The sequence below is a fragment of the Dendroctonus ponderosae genome, unplaced genomic scaffold, assembly GCF_020466585.1.
Source record: "Dendroctonus ponderosae isolate FM_Combo_2020 unplaced genomic scaffold, Dpon_F_20191213v2 Dpon_F_20191213_7, whole genome shotgun sequence".
In the NCBI taxonomy this organism is placed as follows: Eukaryota; Metazoa; Arthropoda; class Insecta; order Coleoptera; family Curculionidae; genus Dendroctonus; species Dendroctonus ponderosae.
In genome coordinates this window covers 8,451,160-8,470,429 of record NW_026018916.1, presented here as the reverse complement: position 1 = coordinate 8,470,429, position 19,270 = coordinate 8,451,160, and the positions used below count along the sequence as shown (strand labels likewise).

The 19,270-nt window shown below is 32.1% G+C and overlaps 2 protein-coding genes and 1 long non-coding RNA gene across 3 annotated transcripts in view; 2 read left to right on the top strand and 1 right to left on the bottom strand.

Moving 5' to 3' along the window:
• The window catches only part of LOC109546187 (ras-related and estrogen-regulated growth inhibitor), a 128,590-nt gene that overhangs the window by 78,739 nt on the left and 30,581 nt on the right, over positions 1-19,270 (bottom strand). The gene's annotated exons all lie outside the window — the stretch shown is intronic.
• LOC125505100 lies at positions 2,802-4,984 on the top strand. Its single transcript, XM_048668160.1, has 5 exons — positions 2,802-2,843; positions 3,103-3,293; positions 3,553-3,658; positions 4,121-4,343; positions 4,457-4,984. The coding sequence occupies exons 1-5, from the start codon at positions 2,812-2,814 to the stop codon at positions 4,556-4,558; spliced, it is 654 nt and encodes a 217-aa protein (XP_048524117.1). The 5' UTR covers positions 2,802-2,811; the 3' UTR covers positions 4,559-4,984.
• On the top strand, positions 7,325-17,804 carry LOC125505103. Its single transcript, XR_007281920.1, has 5 exons — positions 7,325-7,431; positions 16,207-16,253; positions 16,345-16,380; positions 16,638-16,643; positions 17,778-17,804. It is a non-coding gene; the product is annotated as an uncharacterized LOC125505103 (long non-coding RNA).

Genomic DNA, 19,270 nt, shown 5'->3' with positions numbered 1-19,270 from the left:
TTATTTTATTTTCTCCTCATATTTTGTTTTCTGAATATGCTTATTCTACATCTAATCCAAACTGATGGCAAAACAATTTCGACTGACCACATCAATAAATAAAACCGATAATTTCTTCCAAACTGTACTGTGTTCAATTTTTCAAATTAACTTTTATCGTTTTCCTATCTGAGACTTATTGTACTTTTATAAAAAGGTTTTTCTCCGACCAGCCAACGTTTGAACGTAAACCGGTAAAGTTCTCGATATTGAGCGCCTATTATTATATCATTTTCCGATTAACTCTACTTTATGAGTCGAATCCAAATATACTGACGGCTCTGATATGATTCCCACAAGATCGACTTTGTTCAATATGCTCCCAAAATCTATCTAATCACACTAAATGTTTAACTATTTCATTATTCGAACCCTAAAGCCTACTGCAAATAGAGCAAATTAAAATAAGCAGACATGATCAACAAAGAATCGTTGAAGTATCAGACTAAGCAAAATTCAAATAAATAATATACATGAGACTCTCCGACAGTGAATAATCAAATATGAAACATAATAAAATGTTAGAAATAATATTTTGAAGAACTTTAAAGAGAAAGGTAGCCTTTACTTGGAAGATAAGACACAAAAATATAAAATGATATACGACCAACACAAATAAGCGCGTTAGATGAAGCAATTCGAAAACTAATAAACGCCACCTCACCTGATTGCGAGAAAATAGCAATAGAAATGATAAATAAAAAATGAACTATAAAAAATTGCAATCGGAAAACATGTCCTACTAATGAAACATGAGACAGAAAGTAAAGATTTAACAAAAAAAGTGTGTAGTATCTGTTGGCGAATATCATCGAGAAGCTAGAGACATTTAAAAAATTAAGAACTGATTGCAAAGGTTGAGAGAAAAATGAACACCCACATATATACTAGAAGAATGACAAACCGTATTAAAGGAACCAATAAAAATTTTAATTAAGAAATTTTATTTATAAACAAAAGCAATAAAACATGAAAAAGATCTAGAATGGTGGAAACAAATAGGAAATACAGTATTACGAGTTAAAAAGTGAATGTTTGAATGTGGAAATTTCAACTTGTTGTAATTTTACAAGGACGACTTTCTCCGAAACGAAATGAATTGAAAATTTCGGTTTTTTTTCCAACGGAACCCAAAAATTGATGCAAATCTTCAACTCAGAATCAATATAATATACCACAGAGAAGTCTGCAACGGGTATGAAACCGTTGAAGAAAACGTGAACATTAATAGAGAAATAATTGAACAAGCACATATTAACAACAATTGAAAAAGGCATGAGGAAAATAGCAAAAAAGGCGAATAGTCCAAATAGTAAAACTATTTAATACTAAATAGTAAGGCAGAAAAAATACAATCTATCGCAACAATTTTTTTTAGAAAAACTCGAGGGGCAGAATAGAAGTTAACGAAATAAGAGAAAATCTGGGAGTACAAGTCAATGAGACTGTGGGAAGAAGATAACGAGAATGGTCAAAACATTTACTGACGATGAAACTCAAAACCTATGGAACACTTATAAAACCAAGTATTCAGAATACTACAACAAAATGTAAAAAAGCTAAAGATCTGAATTGAATAATATTATAATTTGGAGAAAAGTTTGAAAAACTGAGTTTTCCTACGCTGTTATAAAAGTAGAGAGAAGGCAAACTGAAAACATTTGCGGCGTTTGCAGCCAACAGTGCCGTTTCAGCAATATAATGTGTTATAACATTTTGTTGCGGTTAAACGTGTTCAAAAGAATATGGTGGTTTTTGTCAACTAGCTAAATTTTTAAAACATAAAAAATAATCACTTTATGGGAGAAGGTACATTTTTCGCTTTATTAAAAAGTTATATTCAAGCCATCCCTTCTAAATCGATAAACATAGAATAGGAGAAAAGATCATGAACAAAATATAAGAGCCGAATGCTTGGATTGTTTTTAACATAGAGCCGTATTACCTTGATGACTTTTTAAACATTGAACTTGCAGGATAATTTATGTAATATATTTTTGTCTGACCGTTGCATTTTCCGTTTGTAATCATAACAATCATGTGACATTATTAGAATTAAAAAAATAAATATGAAATTGATGTTTGCATGTTAAGGATGAAGTAATAGTAAACTTATTTTTGTGTCATCATTGTATAATAGCAAACCGCAGCAAAATTTAAAATTTCACGTAGTTGAATGTTTTGCCAAAAAAAGAAATAAAACATTGAACCTTAGGAAATTTCCTCCAGAACACTCATTCTTACTGTACATTTCTAATGATCGATTCGTTAGCTGGAGATTAATGAAGGAAATGATATTCCTTACAAAGTATTCTTGCTAGGAAGAGTACATTTTAGCTAAAGAGAAATACATGCCTGGATAAACCGAATAAAAAATTGAATATGCGTTTTAAATGCCAACAAAAGGAGAAGTAATAAGTCACTGGCGAAAAGTGAATAACCACAAAGAATACGATTTTTTCCCCTTTGAGATTTGCTTATTTTCTTTTGAGGCATTGTACAAAGGAAGAGGGTAGAAAGATAGCGGAAAATCGGATAATTTGAGAATTTCCGGTGTTGGTAATCTGATACCGACCCGGAAAATTAAACAGATTATAAATAAATTTGGTTATTGTAATGTCAGAAAATTTGAATTATGGAAAACGATTTTTTGTTATTTGATACGTTATGGTTGATTAGGAGTTAATAGGAAATTTGAATGGAAGGCCAAGTATAAATATGAGCAAAACTGTTAGTTTACTCTAGTATAAATATGGCTTGAAATGTACAAAGATGTTTTGTGTGATTTCTGAATTTAAACATGAGTAAGTAAATGCGGCTGGCATCCTATAAACAATAGATCCAGAAATTTAGTTTCAATTTTTACTCATAGGGTTGTTGTAATAGTGTTAATGAAATATGTAATAAATTATGAAAACTACTTCGAGTACCCACTTTAGTTTTTAATCAATATTCCTTTCCATTCAGAAATTCCACTTTCAACTGCTTCTGAAAACTACTTTGCCTTCAAAATATTAGAAAATTGAATTTCTGAAAAAAGTTTTTGAACAATGTTGGTTTTAGGATCACTACTAACATGATAATTCGCACTTTTGCGACGACTATTGCTTTACAAATAGTACTAAATTTAGAAGTCAGTGATTGCCAATCCATGGAATCAAATTCGCCGTTCAGAGCACCTGGGACATTTTGTGGTCCTAAACTTACTGAACAACTGCACGACTTTTGCCAATTTTTTTATGGACCCGCGGATGGTATGTAATTAAAATACGTAATAATTTATGACTGAAATAAGTAAGTATTCCACAATCCAAAAATGTCGACTCTTTTTGTAAGTCCCGACTAGGGCATCAAAAATATCACAATCACATTTTCCAAATTGATATGAAGATTTCAGAAAATAATACTTAGCAGGAAAAGTAAAATTTCTGGACGTAAGCATGGTTCTAGATTATTCGGCATTAATTTGGTGTCGACATAGTAAACTTATCTGGGTTTGTAATTTTTTTCTAGTTGTTCCAATGGACCGGAAAAATCGAAAAGTTATCGCTGATGAATGTTGTCAAGTGCCGTGTAGTATTCTATACATAATCCTTAATTATTGCAAGGAGCCTAAAGAGTAAGTCTCTATTTAGAAATAACTAACACAATACATTTGTAAATTTTAATTATGTTTAGTTTAGTAATTATGCTATATTTTTGCAACCAAAGTTTATTTCATTAAATTTTTGTTAGCCTATAGTTACAATTTCAGTATCCATTGATGGCATTTTTGTTAGCCCTTTAGCTTTTCATTTATTGCCAAATTCCTTCTCGCATTCTACAGCAGATAAAATATTTGCACTTCAGTCTATTAGTTTCAATATTTAAAGTTTTAATGTTTTTATAATTCTGAATTATGTATTGTGTTTTTGGAATTGATTGCTAACAGTGGAGTTATGGAAGTACTCACAAAAAAAATTGCCAAACATGAACTAACTAACTGGGAATTTAAATATTGACGAACTAAAAAATAATTGTAAAGTTCGACGAGTTATTTTGACTCGCAACAAAATCTCACTAAACTATTGTAATATTTAAGTGAAGCTATAAGAAAAACATTTGGAGAAGAAGAAATGAAAATCTATGAGGATACGAAAAGAAATGTCGCTAATGGCAGCCTAGACATGTTAACTCTAAACAAAACGCTTGAGACTGTTATTCCTCAAGCTAGCGAAGACCAACATGAAAATGTGCGAAAAAAGAAACATGTTCGAAAATTTCGAAAGAAAAAAAAGCCTTGTAAATGCAGGAGGAAAATTAAAGTAAGTGAAAACTGTAGGAAAAAAATCGTTTGTAAATACTTGCTGTACAACGTATAATGTTATTTTTATGCAATTACTTACACCAAACTAACATGTTTGATAACATATTTTAGCATTTGGCAAAGAAGATACCACTTAAGCAAGTGCCAGACTTTCTGATTGGATTTGCCGACTACCATGAAAATGAACCTATAATAATAGCCAATTCATTATAGTGTTTGCTTCTCATTAACTGCTCAAAAATGTTCATTTAGGAGCAGGATTAGCATCAGCTCGTTGCACGTGTTTGCACTTTATATACAATGCAGCTCCACCGATAGATTAAGCCGAACAGTTCACTTTTAAAAGACTGCTTTGTAAGCTGCCAAGGATTCTACTAGGCAAAGCTAAACTAGTTAGTAGGTATTAAATTCGTCATTGCAGAAATCAATAAAAGACTGAACTTCTGAGGAGAACATTGTGTTGAGATAGAAGGACAATTTATTTTCGTTGGCTAGACCAAATCGAAATTTGCAACCAATTTCTCAAACAGGAATTAAGAAAAGGAGGTGAAAAAATAGGCCCTGGACCTACAAAGAGTAAAAGAAGTAGGCTTCCTTAACCGACGTTTTGTTTTGAATATTTGTTTAAATGGTATTAAATAGTCCTAAATAAATGATAAAACTAAATTATTGAGTATTTACTGAATATAAATGGTTTAAACGATGTTATAATAGTTTAAAACAAGGCGCTCAGATATTTATAGAATAGAAATTATCCGAGGCGTTTTCAATAATAACCCACGGTCGCTTCTAGTGCCAAAATTCAGACAATTCGGTAAATAGATCAAGTTATTGTAAGCAAAACAGAAAAGATGAACATTTCACGTTCTTTGAATCGAATATTTTAGCCGGAATTTCAGTGAAACCTATTTGAAACACATTTGTCAAATAAAATTTAATTTTACGTCAACAAACAGAGTAATAGCATGATGAATAATCGTTTCGTATATAGAGGCATGCAACTAAAATGTGTAAGAAACGAGAATTTTTGAGAAAAGAAGTGAAGGCAGGCACTCATTATGCGAAATAAAAGTTTTAAACGAACATTAAAAGGAGAAGAGTTATGAAAATGAAAGCTGAAAAGTTGACTGACGATCCACTAAATTCATATAAAATCATTTGTAGATATTGGCAGTATCTTTTGCAGAAAAGTTAATACCAACATGCTTATCTATAACAAAGTGAAGTAAAAACGATTTTCCATTCGCTAATAGTTTATAAACTTCAAGGTTCTGAACAAAAATTTAATAAAGGAATTCATGTTGAAAAGTGGAGCTTATAAGTGACTTTCTGACAAATCCAGAGAATGAAATTTATTTTAAATCTAAAATTAGTAAATAAATCTAACGTTAACTTGAACGTCGCACGTGTGTACATAATTTTAACTTCATTTTAGGCGACTTCATATTTTGTTAAGTGAAATATGCAATTGAATTTCAAAAATTTCATACTTCAAAAAATCCAGGGAGCCACAATAATGCCGTTTTTCGGAAAACAAATAGAACAAAAACAAAAAAAACATAAAATAAAGTTTCAGCAGCAGCTACTATTTCCGTCGGGTTGTCGACCATTATACCATCGCTATCTCTTATTTTAGTCACTTTTTGTGTTGCGTTTTCTCGTTTCTTTCTGTTTATGTCTTTTTTGATAATTGATAAGGATCTTGTTTTGGATTTTCGGAACCATTTTTCCTTTTGCTTACTAAAGCTCTTAAAATTTTTTAGGTACAAAAGTCTCAAAAATGTGTTTCTGAAGCAATAATTAAGCAAGAAACGTTCCGAAAGTTTCTTTGGAGAGTACAAGATCCGCTTCAAACTTCCTGAAAGTTTCTATTCGCTACCGTCATCAGAAATTTCACACTGATTTTTTAACGGAACTTGCACAAATTGGTTAGTTTCTCGTGAGTGAAAATGTCCTTCTATGTTTGAAAATTCGCATCTTCAGTGAGAATTAAGCGAGAATTTTTTCAAGGATTTTATTGTAAAAGGCAAAGTCTCTTTCATGAATTGCCAAAGTTTCGATTTGCTACCATCATCGAGGATAAGGCAATAAATTTTTAAAAATTAGTTGATTTTGCAGGAGTAAGTGTCATATGTTTAAAAATTCATAAAATCTCATTTAAACTAGCAAAGTTTCGTCTAGAAAGAGTTTAACAGTATATTACGGTACAAGAGACGAGGAAAGTCGATGTTCCGCCACTGCTTAAAATTGACGCCCGAGGCTAAGCCGAGTATAATTAATTCGTATTTTCTCTAATTACTCAAGTTATCTTTGTCCCGTTTTTCAAAAAAAACCTTATATTTTTAAACCAGTTTATCTCAATAGTTCATAAAAAGCTTACATAACCAAATTCTCTGAATTTAGCTTTTATTTTAATCACCTCCTTATAAGGGGACGGTCTCGGTGTATTTTATTAAATAATTGAGCTGCTTCTATTTGGATATGAGTTCTATCGCCATATCCATCAAATCAAGGAATTTAAATATTTTCTCGTTCCGTTAAACTTCACTATTTTGAAAACCAGCATTAAGTTGGTGGTCGTAATTTATTTTCGGATCACCCTGTGTAAATAAATTAAGCAAACCGGATTTGGAAAACTTTTTCCCAAAAACACTCCGCCGAATATTAGCTATTTGCTGATAATTTTAGTTAACTTTAGCTGCAGTAACTTAGTTAGTAGTTCTCCGACTATGACATATTATAGGCATATTAAGGATGAAATCTGCGTTATATTTAAAAACAATATAAACACATCGATTCCTGAAACAAAATTTAGAGCAGTTGAGATATTCCAAACAGGTCAAATCTGTGGCCAAAAATGTACCGCGTATCGTTTCTCGCATAAGTAACGTAACTCCCTGCCACCCGAAAAATCTGCGATTTCCAAAATAACTCGAAACCGTGGGAGGATTTCCATTTCAGTTGCGTGCGCCGTTCCTGCTAAGGTCCGTTTTCCTGTGGGGTTTTCAGGAATTTCGTTAGCAGTCACTGCGGGCTCCTTGAGTTAAGTGGTGCTCCTGGATACGCCATATTTTTCCTTGTTCTTTGTAAGTTTTTTTGTGTGCGTTTTGTCTGACTTTCCTGCTGTATTTCAATCAATCCTACTCTAACTGTTATTGTGTCTATCAGTGTTTTGTGTTATTTCTAGATCTACATCACCATTCAGGTGAAAAACGGAACCTTATATGGGTAACCTTGGTAGTCATTTACTTTCCAAATTTAACACTTAAAAAAATTCGGTTTTTAATGATTTGACTGTAACCTGAACTCTGTAGTCCTTAACCTACAGGTATGAAAATCTTAAGCATAGGCTGTTTTTGACTTAAAATAAGTTACGCATAGCCAGCTGAAAATCGTAAAAAAATATGTATGAAGCTTGCTTAACGCTCTAAGCATCCATAAATGTCCATTTCCAGGAACTGGATAACTTCTCCCCAATTTTGAGGCCCTAACCGGGAAAGGCATGTAAAGCAAAAACGGTTTTAGCTCGTCGATAAATCCATGCTCAAATGCTCTATTCCTCGGAATGATGTAAAATCTACGAAACAGATCCGCACATCTTAAAACGGTTAACGTCAAACGATGTTTCACAATTGCGGTGATTTGGATAGCTATTTTCGAAGCAAATCCCCGGTTATTTATAACATCGTTCTGACTTCAGGTTACACATAAAAATGTGGAAATGAAGTAATACTCGGCCTACAGCCGGATTATTTTTAGCAGGTCGATTATTTCAGTAGCCTGCTTTTGAATGATTGCGCTAATAATTCATTCACATAGCTAAACAGCTTCTCTGGTTTTATTTCCCACGCAATATTCACGGTTGCTCCATGCTATCCTGTTCGCTCTGTTTTCAAGATTTTACCTTACCTGGCAAACTTTGACCTTAGGGTCAAGTTTGGACGTTCATTTTCAAACCTTTCACGTGTTCACCAACCATTGAAATTCGAAGTTCGAAATACTCAGCCGTATGTGCGACATGTTTGGATATATCAAAGCAAGCTATAGAACTGAGCCGAATATTGCTCTATAATGTTTGCAGCACTTCTGCTCTCCGACTACCTGATATTTTCATAGAGCTGTCCGAAATTGCTCCATATTCCTTCAGAGAGTCAGTACGTCCCTATTATAGAGCTACATAGCTTCAGTTCTGCCGGAGATTTATGGTTTCCTGATACTATAAAGATTCCTCCATGTTTTGTAGGATCTTAGAGCCCAGCAACTATTTATATATAGTAAGGGCTCACCAGCTAAGGGTAAAATTATTGTTATGCACGCGTTCTTTAATGAAATAGATTTTGATTCAGCTCTACTCAACAATTACACTGTTTGATTATTAGAACTAAATCTTCCTAACCATATAGAAACACTATTTAAAACACTGCAAAAATCCTGTAACTGGCCCAATTATTTCGAATCACTTTGTGAACATTTATAAGAAATCAGTCAATCAACTGAAAATTCATAGCTTAAAACACATACACCCTTCAACAACGAATTACCAATAAAAAGTCGATTTTAGAGCAAACCTTCGGTATGTCTAATAAATGGTCTCGAAAGTTCAGATAGCTCTAACTCAGCTTCTAGGAATAGGAGAACATAAATGGCACATAATGTTAGAGCGCCAGCCTGGATTAGTCAGCTACAATTCAGTTTACTGCAGGCAGGTTTCCAATAGTGCAATAAATGTGCAAAAAATGCAAAACTCACTGAGGATTACTAAAGCTTCGCCACTTGAGCGTCAGTTAAAAAATGTGGGTCAGCGACAGATAAATAATGAAAAGAAAGTCTCTAATATCTACATGCAGCGTTGGAAACACCCCAAACTCTATGTGTTCCTTTTACTCGATGTTTTCGTGAATTTGCCTAACAATGTCCCATAGCAAGTTCCGGGGTTGCACAGCCCTTTACTGTATCTTCGTTCACCCTTAACAGTGAAAGGAAAATAATTTCTCCGTTGCCCACATACAGTTTTCCATTTATGCGGGCCTGATATTGCCATTTCTCTTTCAGTTTTAGAAACAAAGGATTGCATATAATTTTATCAAGACCCAGCTTACTACAGCTACAAGAAACTTTCTCGAATTTCTAAATCGAAATAAATGAAGGAAAGTATTAGTAGCAAATCCGAGAAATGTACTTTTGAAAGTCACTTATTAGCTCGTAGAGCGCACGAGAACAACATGTACAAAAATCCTTCCTTTTCATTAAAAAATTAATGAGTCAAATTTGATCTACTCCAGTTTTATCCTGGAAAATCATACCAGAACAGCGATCTTTTGTCAATCCAGCGCGCTATGCCTTAGAGTCAAGCAGCGCTGCTCAGCTACATTTATCAGGAAACTAGCAAGAGTGGGGTGTAACCCTTTATATTGGGGTCGCGTTTAATATTTTGAGGGAAGTTCGAAATTGTATAGAGCCTCAAGTTTGAGGACAAGGTGGAGGAACGGCACAAGTGCTATCAGAATATCAGAAATGGCAAGATCGCCTGCTTTCATTACAACAGCCTGGAAACGTAGCATTTCGTACTCAAAGGACCGTGTATAGCTCAGAAGTGCAGCTAAGGGTGCCAAAAGAGGCTCCAATATAAAGGAAACAGAAATTTGAGGGAGTTTTTACGGTTGAAGTTGGTTGTTGAGAGTGGAGTTATAGAGCTCATGTTCGTTTTGCAGGAGGGGCAAAATTCGGAAGCGTCTTTCAGCAGGAAATCATAAATTCTTGAGAAAGAACATTTATATTTGACTCTATAAGAAACCGTGAAAATTTAAAAAAAATCGGCAATTTTTCCTTGTTCTAGCGATGTTAATTTTATTTAGTAATAATATATCTTTTAAAATTTCAGGCTTAAGGTATTTATCTACTGAATATACATTATGTTTAAATCAGCGAGGAATTATTCTAGTAAATGAAATAACGATGAACGTTACCGTGCATAGTAGGGCGTCTAATTAAGCAGTTAAAATTTTCCAGGTTTAAAATTTGCATGGCAAAATAATATCAATAACGGCTCAGTTTCATCTTCTAAGTGTATTTCCTGTAGATAGTATCGAAATAAAATAAGCAAACTAGAATTTATTAAAACAAACAATAGGACTCTTTGCCTCTTGATGGCATAATTTACACGCTTGTTGTTTGAACATAACATGGAAATAATATATTTCAGTATTGAGTGTTATTAATATGTAAAAACTTATTAATTTAAATATATTTAGTATGGTGTCACCAAACACGTAAATCTTTTTATTTATTTAAAATTAGAATAATTTTTGGTCCAGTTGTGAAAATTGGCTACAGTGAGCAAGTAAATTCTGAGATAAAACACACACATATCATTATAATTAAATGCAATTTGAAGCTAAATATTTTTTTTAATTTGAAAGACCAACCAAACTTCTTGTGTATATTAGAAATTTAATTACAATTTTTTTGTATTGAAGGCGAGAAGTTTTAAATAGCTGGTAGATTTCTGTAAGATATAAATTGAAGCTGATAAACTCAATAATTTAATTTCCGATTAATTCAAATATCAACATCAAATCGACGAAGTTGAAGCTGGGAAGGTTTTACAGCAAATTTAATTTGTAAATATTAATTACATTACAAAATTTAATCAAAATTAATTTGTTAATGAAAATGAAAACTCTGACGTCTCAACAAATTATAATTTTCTTAATTGTGTGCTATCGAACACTACATGATCTGTTTTTCATACTGTATTTAAATCACTTTTTATTTATTTTTTGCATTAAATATTGCATATTATGACAACAATATAACCTTATAAAATATATAATTGTTTTCATACATAGGCGCAATTTGAAGGGATGGTTCTCAAGTAAGCAAACAAATATTATTCCGGAAAAAACGATTATTAATTTACAAACATATTAAACTAATTAAACAGATGCTTGCTTATCTGCACCTTTCGCTGCTTTCAAAAATTAAGCTTTTTATGCGGAATATATTTTGCAATTTTTCCACGTTCACAATTTCTTGGTTGGAGGTTGGAAAACGCGCCGAGAGTGCTGATAAATCCCCATGATAAATTAGATAGATTAAACTATTTGTCTGATTTACTTTCCAACAGCAGCTTTTCTTCCTCTATAAAATGTTCCAACACCACACCATATAATTCAAAATATAATTACATTTTAATCTTTTTAACAGATATTTACATTTCCATCTCATTATCTACTTAGCGAGGGTTTCCTGAAGGCAAGGCTCTCTTTAACAGGTCATGTTGAAAATCAAATTAAACCACGTCTGGCTAATTGAAATGAACCCAATTAATTAAGGACACTTGGATATTCATATATCATTGTCCACAAGTGCCCTTTCAGCCCATGAAAACCCAATTTAGGTCATGAGACTTACATCTATTTTCTGCTTTCCTGTTTGGGATGACGAAACAAGTTTGCCCCTCCTGCATAAGGGTCGTGCGGAAATAAACGAGGCATTTCTGAACAAAGGGGATGGATTTAAATTGGCCCTATAATGGGGTTCGAATTTAAGCCCGACCCGAACAGTGATTGAATAATTATTCGGCTGCTTGTCGTACATATTAATGTACAGTTTCCATGATCAGAAATAATTATAAAATATTGGGTACAGAAAAGTTAACTCTTTGAGCAGGAGAGTTTATGGATGGAATTTCTAATTAAACTTCAAGAGGCAAAAATGTACAAACTTTTAATAAATCAAGTTAATTGGTTGACGTTCTCGATACAAACTTATTTAATTTTCTAAACTTTGTTAATCAAAATTTCGATTCAATTGACTTGTGAGTTTTCCAGTAGGGTGGCAGTGTGGGAAGGTGAAAAATCATCCAAAGCGAGTAAGGCAGAGTTTATGTGTTTCTAATCAGCGTTTCAACAACCTTCTGAGTAATTCGCTACTTATAGGAATATCGCAACATAAAGCAAATTTGCTAAAAAAATAAAGTAAAATTAGAAACGCCCCAAATATCAACCGATCTTGTTTCACTTAACTATTTTCTATGGGCTTTAGGTTTCAGTTGTAATTTTCAGAAATCATAGAATTTTACGGTCTTCTTATAAAAACTTGCTTTAATTGGTTTAATTGCAGTTATTTTATGATTTAGACCCAATTTTTTGCCTTGTTCAGCCCGAACTAATTAACCATCTATACTGCTGCGCAACTTTAAGCATTTTTATGATTGAAGGTGTAAGAATGTTGATTCTTCACTTGCATAAGGCATTTATTACCCTTCAAGATGCGTAGAATATTGTTCAGGATTGTTATACTATTGTATTATAAAATTGTTTTCTCAATCACTGAGTCGAGCTTGTTTAACGATATAAATTCACGTTTTGAAGTCAACCCTAACATGTCGGGGGTGCGTTTATGCCAACGCTTTGAATCGATAGAAGCAGGGAAAATAGTGCCGCAGTTTACTGTTTCACTGTTATAGTTTCCTGCTACTTTTCTAACCCTTTGGGAATTCCCTTTGAGGGATCCTTTAAGGGTATTGCGTTGCACTTGGAGTAACCTTCACTGCTTGAGCAACTGAAAACTCTCCCAGTGTAAAGATAGTAGCTAGTCCGAGTGATTAGGAATTTTAGATCACTTTAACGAACACATGGAACATTAAACATTCCATTTTATGAAAAATGCTTGATCGGATGAAACATAATGGGTCCCACTGAAATCTGTAGCAAGGTTTGAAGCAAAACCGGTTTTCACATACAAATTTTTAATCTATCCTGCAAATATTAAATCTCAGTCTATCCTGCAAATATCTATTATAAATTTACATATCCAGATCATTATTTTGTTGGATATTTTAAAAAGCATAAAAGTGATAGTTGAGCTAAATGCTTTTCCCGCAACTATTGCAACTTCTGTTCATGTTTTCAAATATTTACAAGAATTGCGAACAACATACAACCTACATATTTAATACAGATTTTTCAACCTTTGGGACCTTTCATGCAAGATTAAAATTACGTTTCGCAGCTTAGCAGACTTTTGTATTAAAAATATTGTACCTTCATAAATCCATTAATTAAAGCTCCATTGATACATTCTGTAATTACAAATAGGTTTTTTAACGTTTAATAAAATAATCTTCTTGAATATCTTTATTAAAGAAATATATCTTTATTATCTTAGTATCTTTATTTTTAACATGGGCAGGTTGTCCGCCTTCCTCAGTTTGTGCCGCCGCCTATCAGGATTTCATAAATTTTGAAAGCTTAATCCAAAGCAATAAAATTTTCCATTTTCCAACCAGGAAAATTTCACTCTGAAAGAGCTTAAACTGAAAAGCTCGGCAGTTGAATTAAGTTCGCCGTTTAAATTTCAGACGCCTTAAATTTAACTAGTTACTAAAAAATTGTGGAATAAAATAGTAATAAAACCGCCTGGGAAGATTTTCTGCGGTTTCATTCAAACTATTGTGGTTTATCTGAATATTTATGACCCGCAAATTATCGAATAGATACTTACAATGTGACACTATGATTTTCCACTCCACTCAATTAGGAAAAATCACTTTTTCTCACAATTTATCTTAAATTTCAATAATATTTGTTGAGAGAATATTGTTCTATCTAGATTATATCCAGTTTTTCATCAATTCAGACTACACTCGAAACAAGAAATTAAAAAACCCGACTCTAAAGAAATTAAAAATTTGTACATGGGAAGTGACTATTAGGAGCGCAATTTAGTACCATTTTATCCGTTCTGAGCTAATTGAAATAAAAAGATCTTAAAGGGAAAACTATGAAAGTTCAATTTCAGCCTGGCAAGCAACATTTGTCGATTGTCGGTTTCTTAGTCCGTTCCGCAAAATATCAGGACTGCATAGGAAACCAAAGTTTTATTAAATTGTTTTTCAATTGTGCAATTCCGCTTTGGAACTATTAATAATATCCTGCCGGCAGTTACAACATGAAAACATTGAGTTGAAAAGCCTTCATTAAATAGTCTGACAGAAAAGCAATTACCCAACTGTATGAAGTATTTCAAACAGGTATCCGGAGGCTGGAACCGTATCCGGTTATTAAAATTAAATAAAATAATAAGCACTAGAATGTTCTCTACAGCCGAACTAATTGGAATCGAATCTGATATTATTTGTATACAAGCCTTTACTGGTATAAATTTAATGTTATCTGAAAATACTAAACTTTGCAATGGAGTATGTTTTTCATACAAGAAATTATGATGCAGCATTTCGCTTTGAAATTTATAAATGACTAACTATACTAAACTATAAATACACTCACAAAACCATACCGCTTAAATATTATATTTTTATTGTGATTGGATAAATAGAACGTAAAATATTTGAAAGAAAATTGCATGTTTATATTTTCAGTTTAAAACGTTTAACTTTTTCATTCACACTTGAGTCTTCATTTCATGCAGTCTCACTGTTACTGAAGCATTTCGATTGGCAATATTAGATAGTCATTAATCAGCAATTGAATTTGTCAACTTTTAAAAATATTTACAAAACCATATTGTTTGCTACCCTAAGTGCTCTAAAAATCAAATGAAATCATCGCAACAATTCGATAAAAACTTATATTTTATAAATATATATATTGGCAAGATGCTGAAGGTTACAAACTATTCTTGCTGCATTTTCATTTGTTTTAAAGTTCCACACATTTGAAAAGTTTCTTCTTAGATTAGCAAAACTTGCTATTTGAGATTCATTGTTTCTTCTTTATTTATAGTTCATATTTCTACCCATATTTTCAAATGATTATTATGCTAGAATCGATTAAAATTTTTTTTGAAAAACAGAGTTATTTTAAAACGTTTAAAGAATAGCAAATGCCGTCTATTGTTTACGTATATCTGAATACATGAGCAAGAATACAAAATCTTTACAAAAGTACAACATATTTGTCGTGCTTATACTAATATAATATCAAATGTGTGAATGAGAATGGCATGTTCATATTTTCAGTTTAAAGACTTAAACTCAGTTTTATTCATAGTTAATTACACATGGGACACTTTAAAGCGACATTTTGATTTTTTTAAATATTTACATACTATGTTTGGCTTTTCCTTTGTCTCTGAACATTGGAAGTGAGGGGAAACTCTAATAAAAAAAATATTCTAACAAAAAGTGGCAAATATCTCAAGCGACTTTAAATTCCCTCTTGCAACTTGCATACCTATTTATAACAACGGCAGCTTTCATACACTGTTTCACAAGGTATTGAAATTGAAGCAGTTTTTCCGGGCTGATTGAACTAGTAAAAACTGTAAAATAATCAAATAACGAAGATATTTCCAAAATATATAAGAACCCTTATAAACCACATGAAAAATGTTCACATTTCAACCAAAATGCTCAAAATAGTGCCGACATAATTTGAGGATAGAGCGCCTAGTGTATTTTTTGTATCAAACTTCTACTGTTTCTAATCTCGATCGGCAGGTTCACAAATCAAGAGCATGCTCGCAAATAGACATAGATTGCCATTTACAACTTCATTCTAGTTTCGTCGACTGGCTACAAAATAGTCGTCAGCAGTTTATGTTAAACGTCCGTTATTTTTAGAACACAAAACAGCTTGCTGCTCAGCGGTTCTGAAAATAACTGAAATATTCTGAAAGCTCTATAGATGTTGCCAAATACAGTCCGAGTCGAGGAGGTTTGAATTTCATCTTTCAGGATTGGCTTTCCTTAAATATTATGTAAAGGGAATCAGCTGAACCTCCACAAAACGCAATGAGTTGAATTGATCGTCATTTTATTAATTATAGTATAAGTAACTAGATACTTAGTTATTCGGCGGTATAAAATTCGAATTAAATCTTCAATTTTTTTCCAGAGGTTTTGATCCCCTTCAGTCATGTCCGACGACGAAGAAGTTTACTCGTAAGTACCATATCTTACTCACAAATGAAAATTTAAACACTAAATTGAGTAGAACCACAAGATAATTCTATCATTTATTCTTTCTTTACAGCGAAGAAGAGGAGGAGGAAGAGGAAGTCATTGAGACGTAAGTAGAAAAAAAGGAAAAACCAAAAAAGATGTTACTCGAAATTATACTTCCAGTTTTCGCCACAACAACAGTAATATTGGCACATCACTTTTCTAACTGCTTCATCAGCAATATTGAATAATATCACAATGAAGCATTTAGTTAGTTTAACCGAAATTTTCAATTACCAATTGGCATAGATACATCCATGAACCAAAGCAAACCATTATACTGTTAACTCTTCATAGTAATACTTTAATATTTTCTCTTTACAGAAAAACGTAAGTTTTTTACGTTCCCCCTGTACAGAAACTATTTCTACATCACCCCCTGTATCTCTAGAACGTATAGTGTAGAAAAGTACTGTAGGCAGACCGTATGTGTTTCCCACCCCACTGTAGGCTAGTGTGCAACCCACCATCCAACATCAGTGTTTCTTTTTCTGTGATAACAAACCCACACAACCAAAATACTTACAAAATTAAAACTTTTTTTACATAAACAATGTAATCAATGTTTTGTTTCACTCACACTTTTGTTCTAAACTACACCGAGTGCTCTTTTTATACCTAATCAACTATAACTCACCTGTACCTACATGTTTTAACACAATGTTAACTTTTTTCATTTTTTTTATGTTATCACTAATTGAGAAATAATTTTTTCAGTAAATTGGTATAAACAACAATCAGTTTATTAATTTGCCGATTACAAAGCAAATTATTTTATTTAAGTTTAAATTAAATACAAAATTTCATATACCAAAAGATAGTTATTTACCATTACTAACATTAGTGCATGACTCAAAATATTTAAATATTGGTGTTCCTGGAGCTAGTTTCTCATATAAATCACTTAAAAAGTTTTAATTAATGTAACCAAGATTGTTAACCATAACCGATTTTTAGAGCAATTTTTTGATTCAAAACATAAACTTTGAACGTCTGATTAAAGGTGATTTCTTCCAAAATTCCTTCAAAATTAACCAAAAACACCTGATCAAAATATAATTGTATCACCAACTTATTATTTTAAAACTTATTATTTCCTTTATCATAATTATTGGATATCAAATGTAGTAAAACTGATGCAAAATATTTTGCACAACACACATAATTTCCAAAAATAATAAAACTAAAAATTTAATTTAGAAAACCTTTTGCCAATAATATTTATCATCCCATTGAATTGGAAAAATCCGATACTTAATGTTTTTCCAAATAAAAGTCTTCTAAACAAGCGACTAAACGTATAAACAAACACAACTAAACTCAACTACGAGTAGAAAATGGAAAAAATCCAAAAGTACACAAAAACACTTCACTTATTTTTTTTGTATATAGTCCATTTTTTCATTTTGATTTTTCTCCTTTTTCGTGCATTCCCGTTGCCCCCTTGTGACGTGTACCCCATAGGACCACCACCACTACTACCAAAGTCGAGTAAGTTCCCTATAGAGAATGCTTCGATTTTTTTTAGATTTTTGCCAAACCATGTCCCTAATCTGGTTCATTTTTGTGCGTTTTTTGAGAATTTTTGCTGTTTTCAGTTTACGGAGATTTTTACTGAAGTGACTTTTCTAACAGTCTACCGATTTTTCCCTGTTGCTTTCTCTGTGCCATGTTCTGGCCTGCTTGCAATTACATGGAGTAATGTTTCAATCAAAAGGTGCAGAGAAGGCAGACAGGCAGAGATATTTTTTTGGTTAACATGAAGGCTCCTAACCGTCCTGTTAAATATTAGAGGACAAAAACCTTTATGAATTGTGGAAATTATTGCGCTACAATGACAAGCTTTTAGGACTTCCAGCTTTGCTTCTTGTGAGTTTGTGATTCTTATGCTATTTGTAATGGATTCTTTCCAACTTCAGTGTGAAGCATTTTGAATATTAAAGTACCTACTTTTTTAATAACAACTTCTTATTTGTTTGAAGATTTACCTAGATTTGTTGACTTTCATGGTTTGAAAAGTTGCGTATATAATTCATCTAGCTGCTTGGCTAATTGCGATTTGTTATTTAAATTTAACATTATTTCTTCATTAAAGCCATCTACATAAATGTTTCCCAATAGTTTTTCTACTATTACTATTTCTATTATTATATTAATTATTGATTACTATGAAACATTAAAAGTTTGAAATTTTTATAGATTCTTGTAAATATATGTTATACAAACAATGTTATGCAAAAATAATATTTTTTTATTTGTACTTCTTAATACAAAAGTAACAATTCTGGTCTCAATTTAATTGGAAATACACTGACTAAGCGATAGCAGTTTATGGTAGCTTAATGTTTCATCAATATTTTTTTTACTTTTTTTTAGTAGTGTGACGTTGCGTAAAACCTTGCCAAAAACTTGTATGTAAATATAAAATATCATACAAAAATATGACCGAACAAAGTACATGAGCGTATGTCTACTATCCTGTAACACCACAATTGTCTTAATTTACACTCTAACCAGTGAGATATTTTCAACTTTATTCCCCGCTGGGTAAGAGCCGCCAAAAATTTAAAGTTTGAAAAAAGTCTGATTAAATAATTGTGGTTTATTAATCATCTAGTCAAACCCGCAAAAGAAATGGGCGAACACAAGTAAATTATTACGAATAATCTAGATAGAGTTGTGCACACATTTATACCGATCAGCGAACTTAGCTAAGAATGATAAAATTAATATAAATTAGCAAAATTTTAATCGTGAATTCTGTTCTCTATAAAACAGCAAACTCTGGAAAAATTGGAATGCACAATCAAATGGTTTTCTAACTTAGTTGCGAATTTAATCACGTTCTTTCAGTATTTAAAGAATCAGAATCCCCACTTTCTTTTTAAATACATCTGAGATTTTATTAAAATATTTAAGACATAAAATTCAAAATAAAAGAGGTAATTATATATAAT

Coding starts and splice junctions, on each gene's coding strand:
- LOC125505100 (XM_048668160.1), top strand. CDS start 2,812: ATGTTTTGTGTGATTTCTGAATTTAAACATGA. Junction 2,844..3,102: donor ATTTCTGAATTTAAACATGA/GTAAGTAAATGC, acceptor TGTTGGTTTTAG/GATCACTACTAACATGATAA. Junction 3,659..4,120: donor TATTGCAAGGAGCCTAAAGA/GTAAGTCTCTAT, acceptor GTAATATTTAAG/TGAAGCTATAAGAAAAACAT.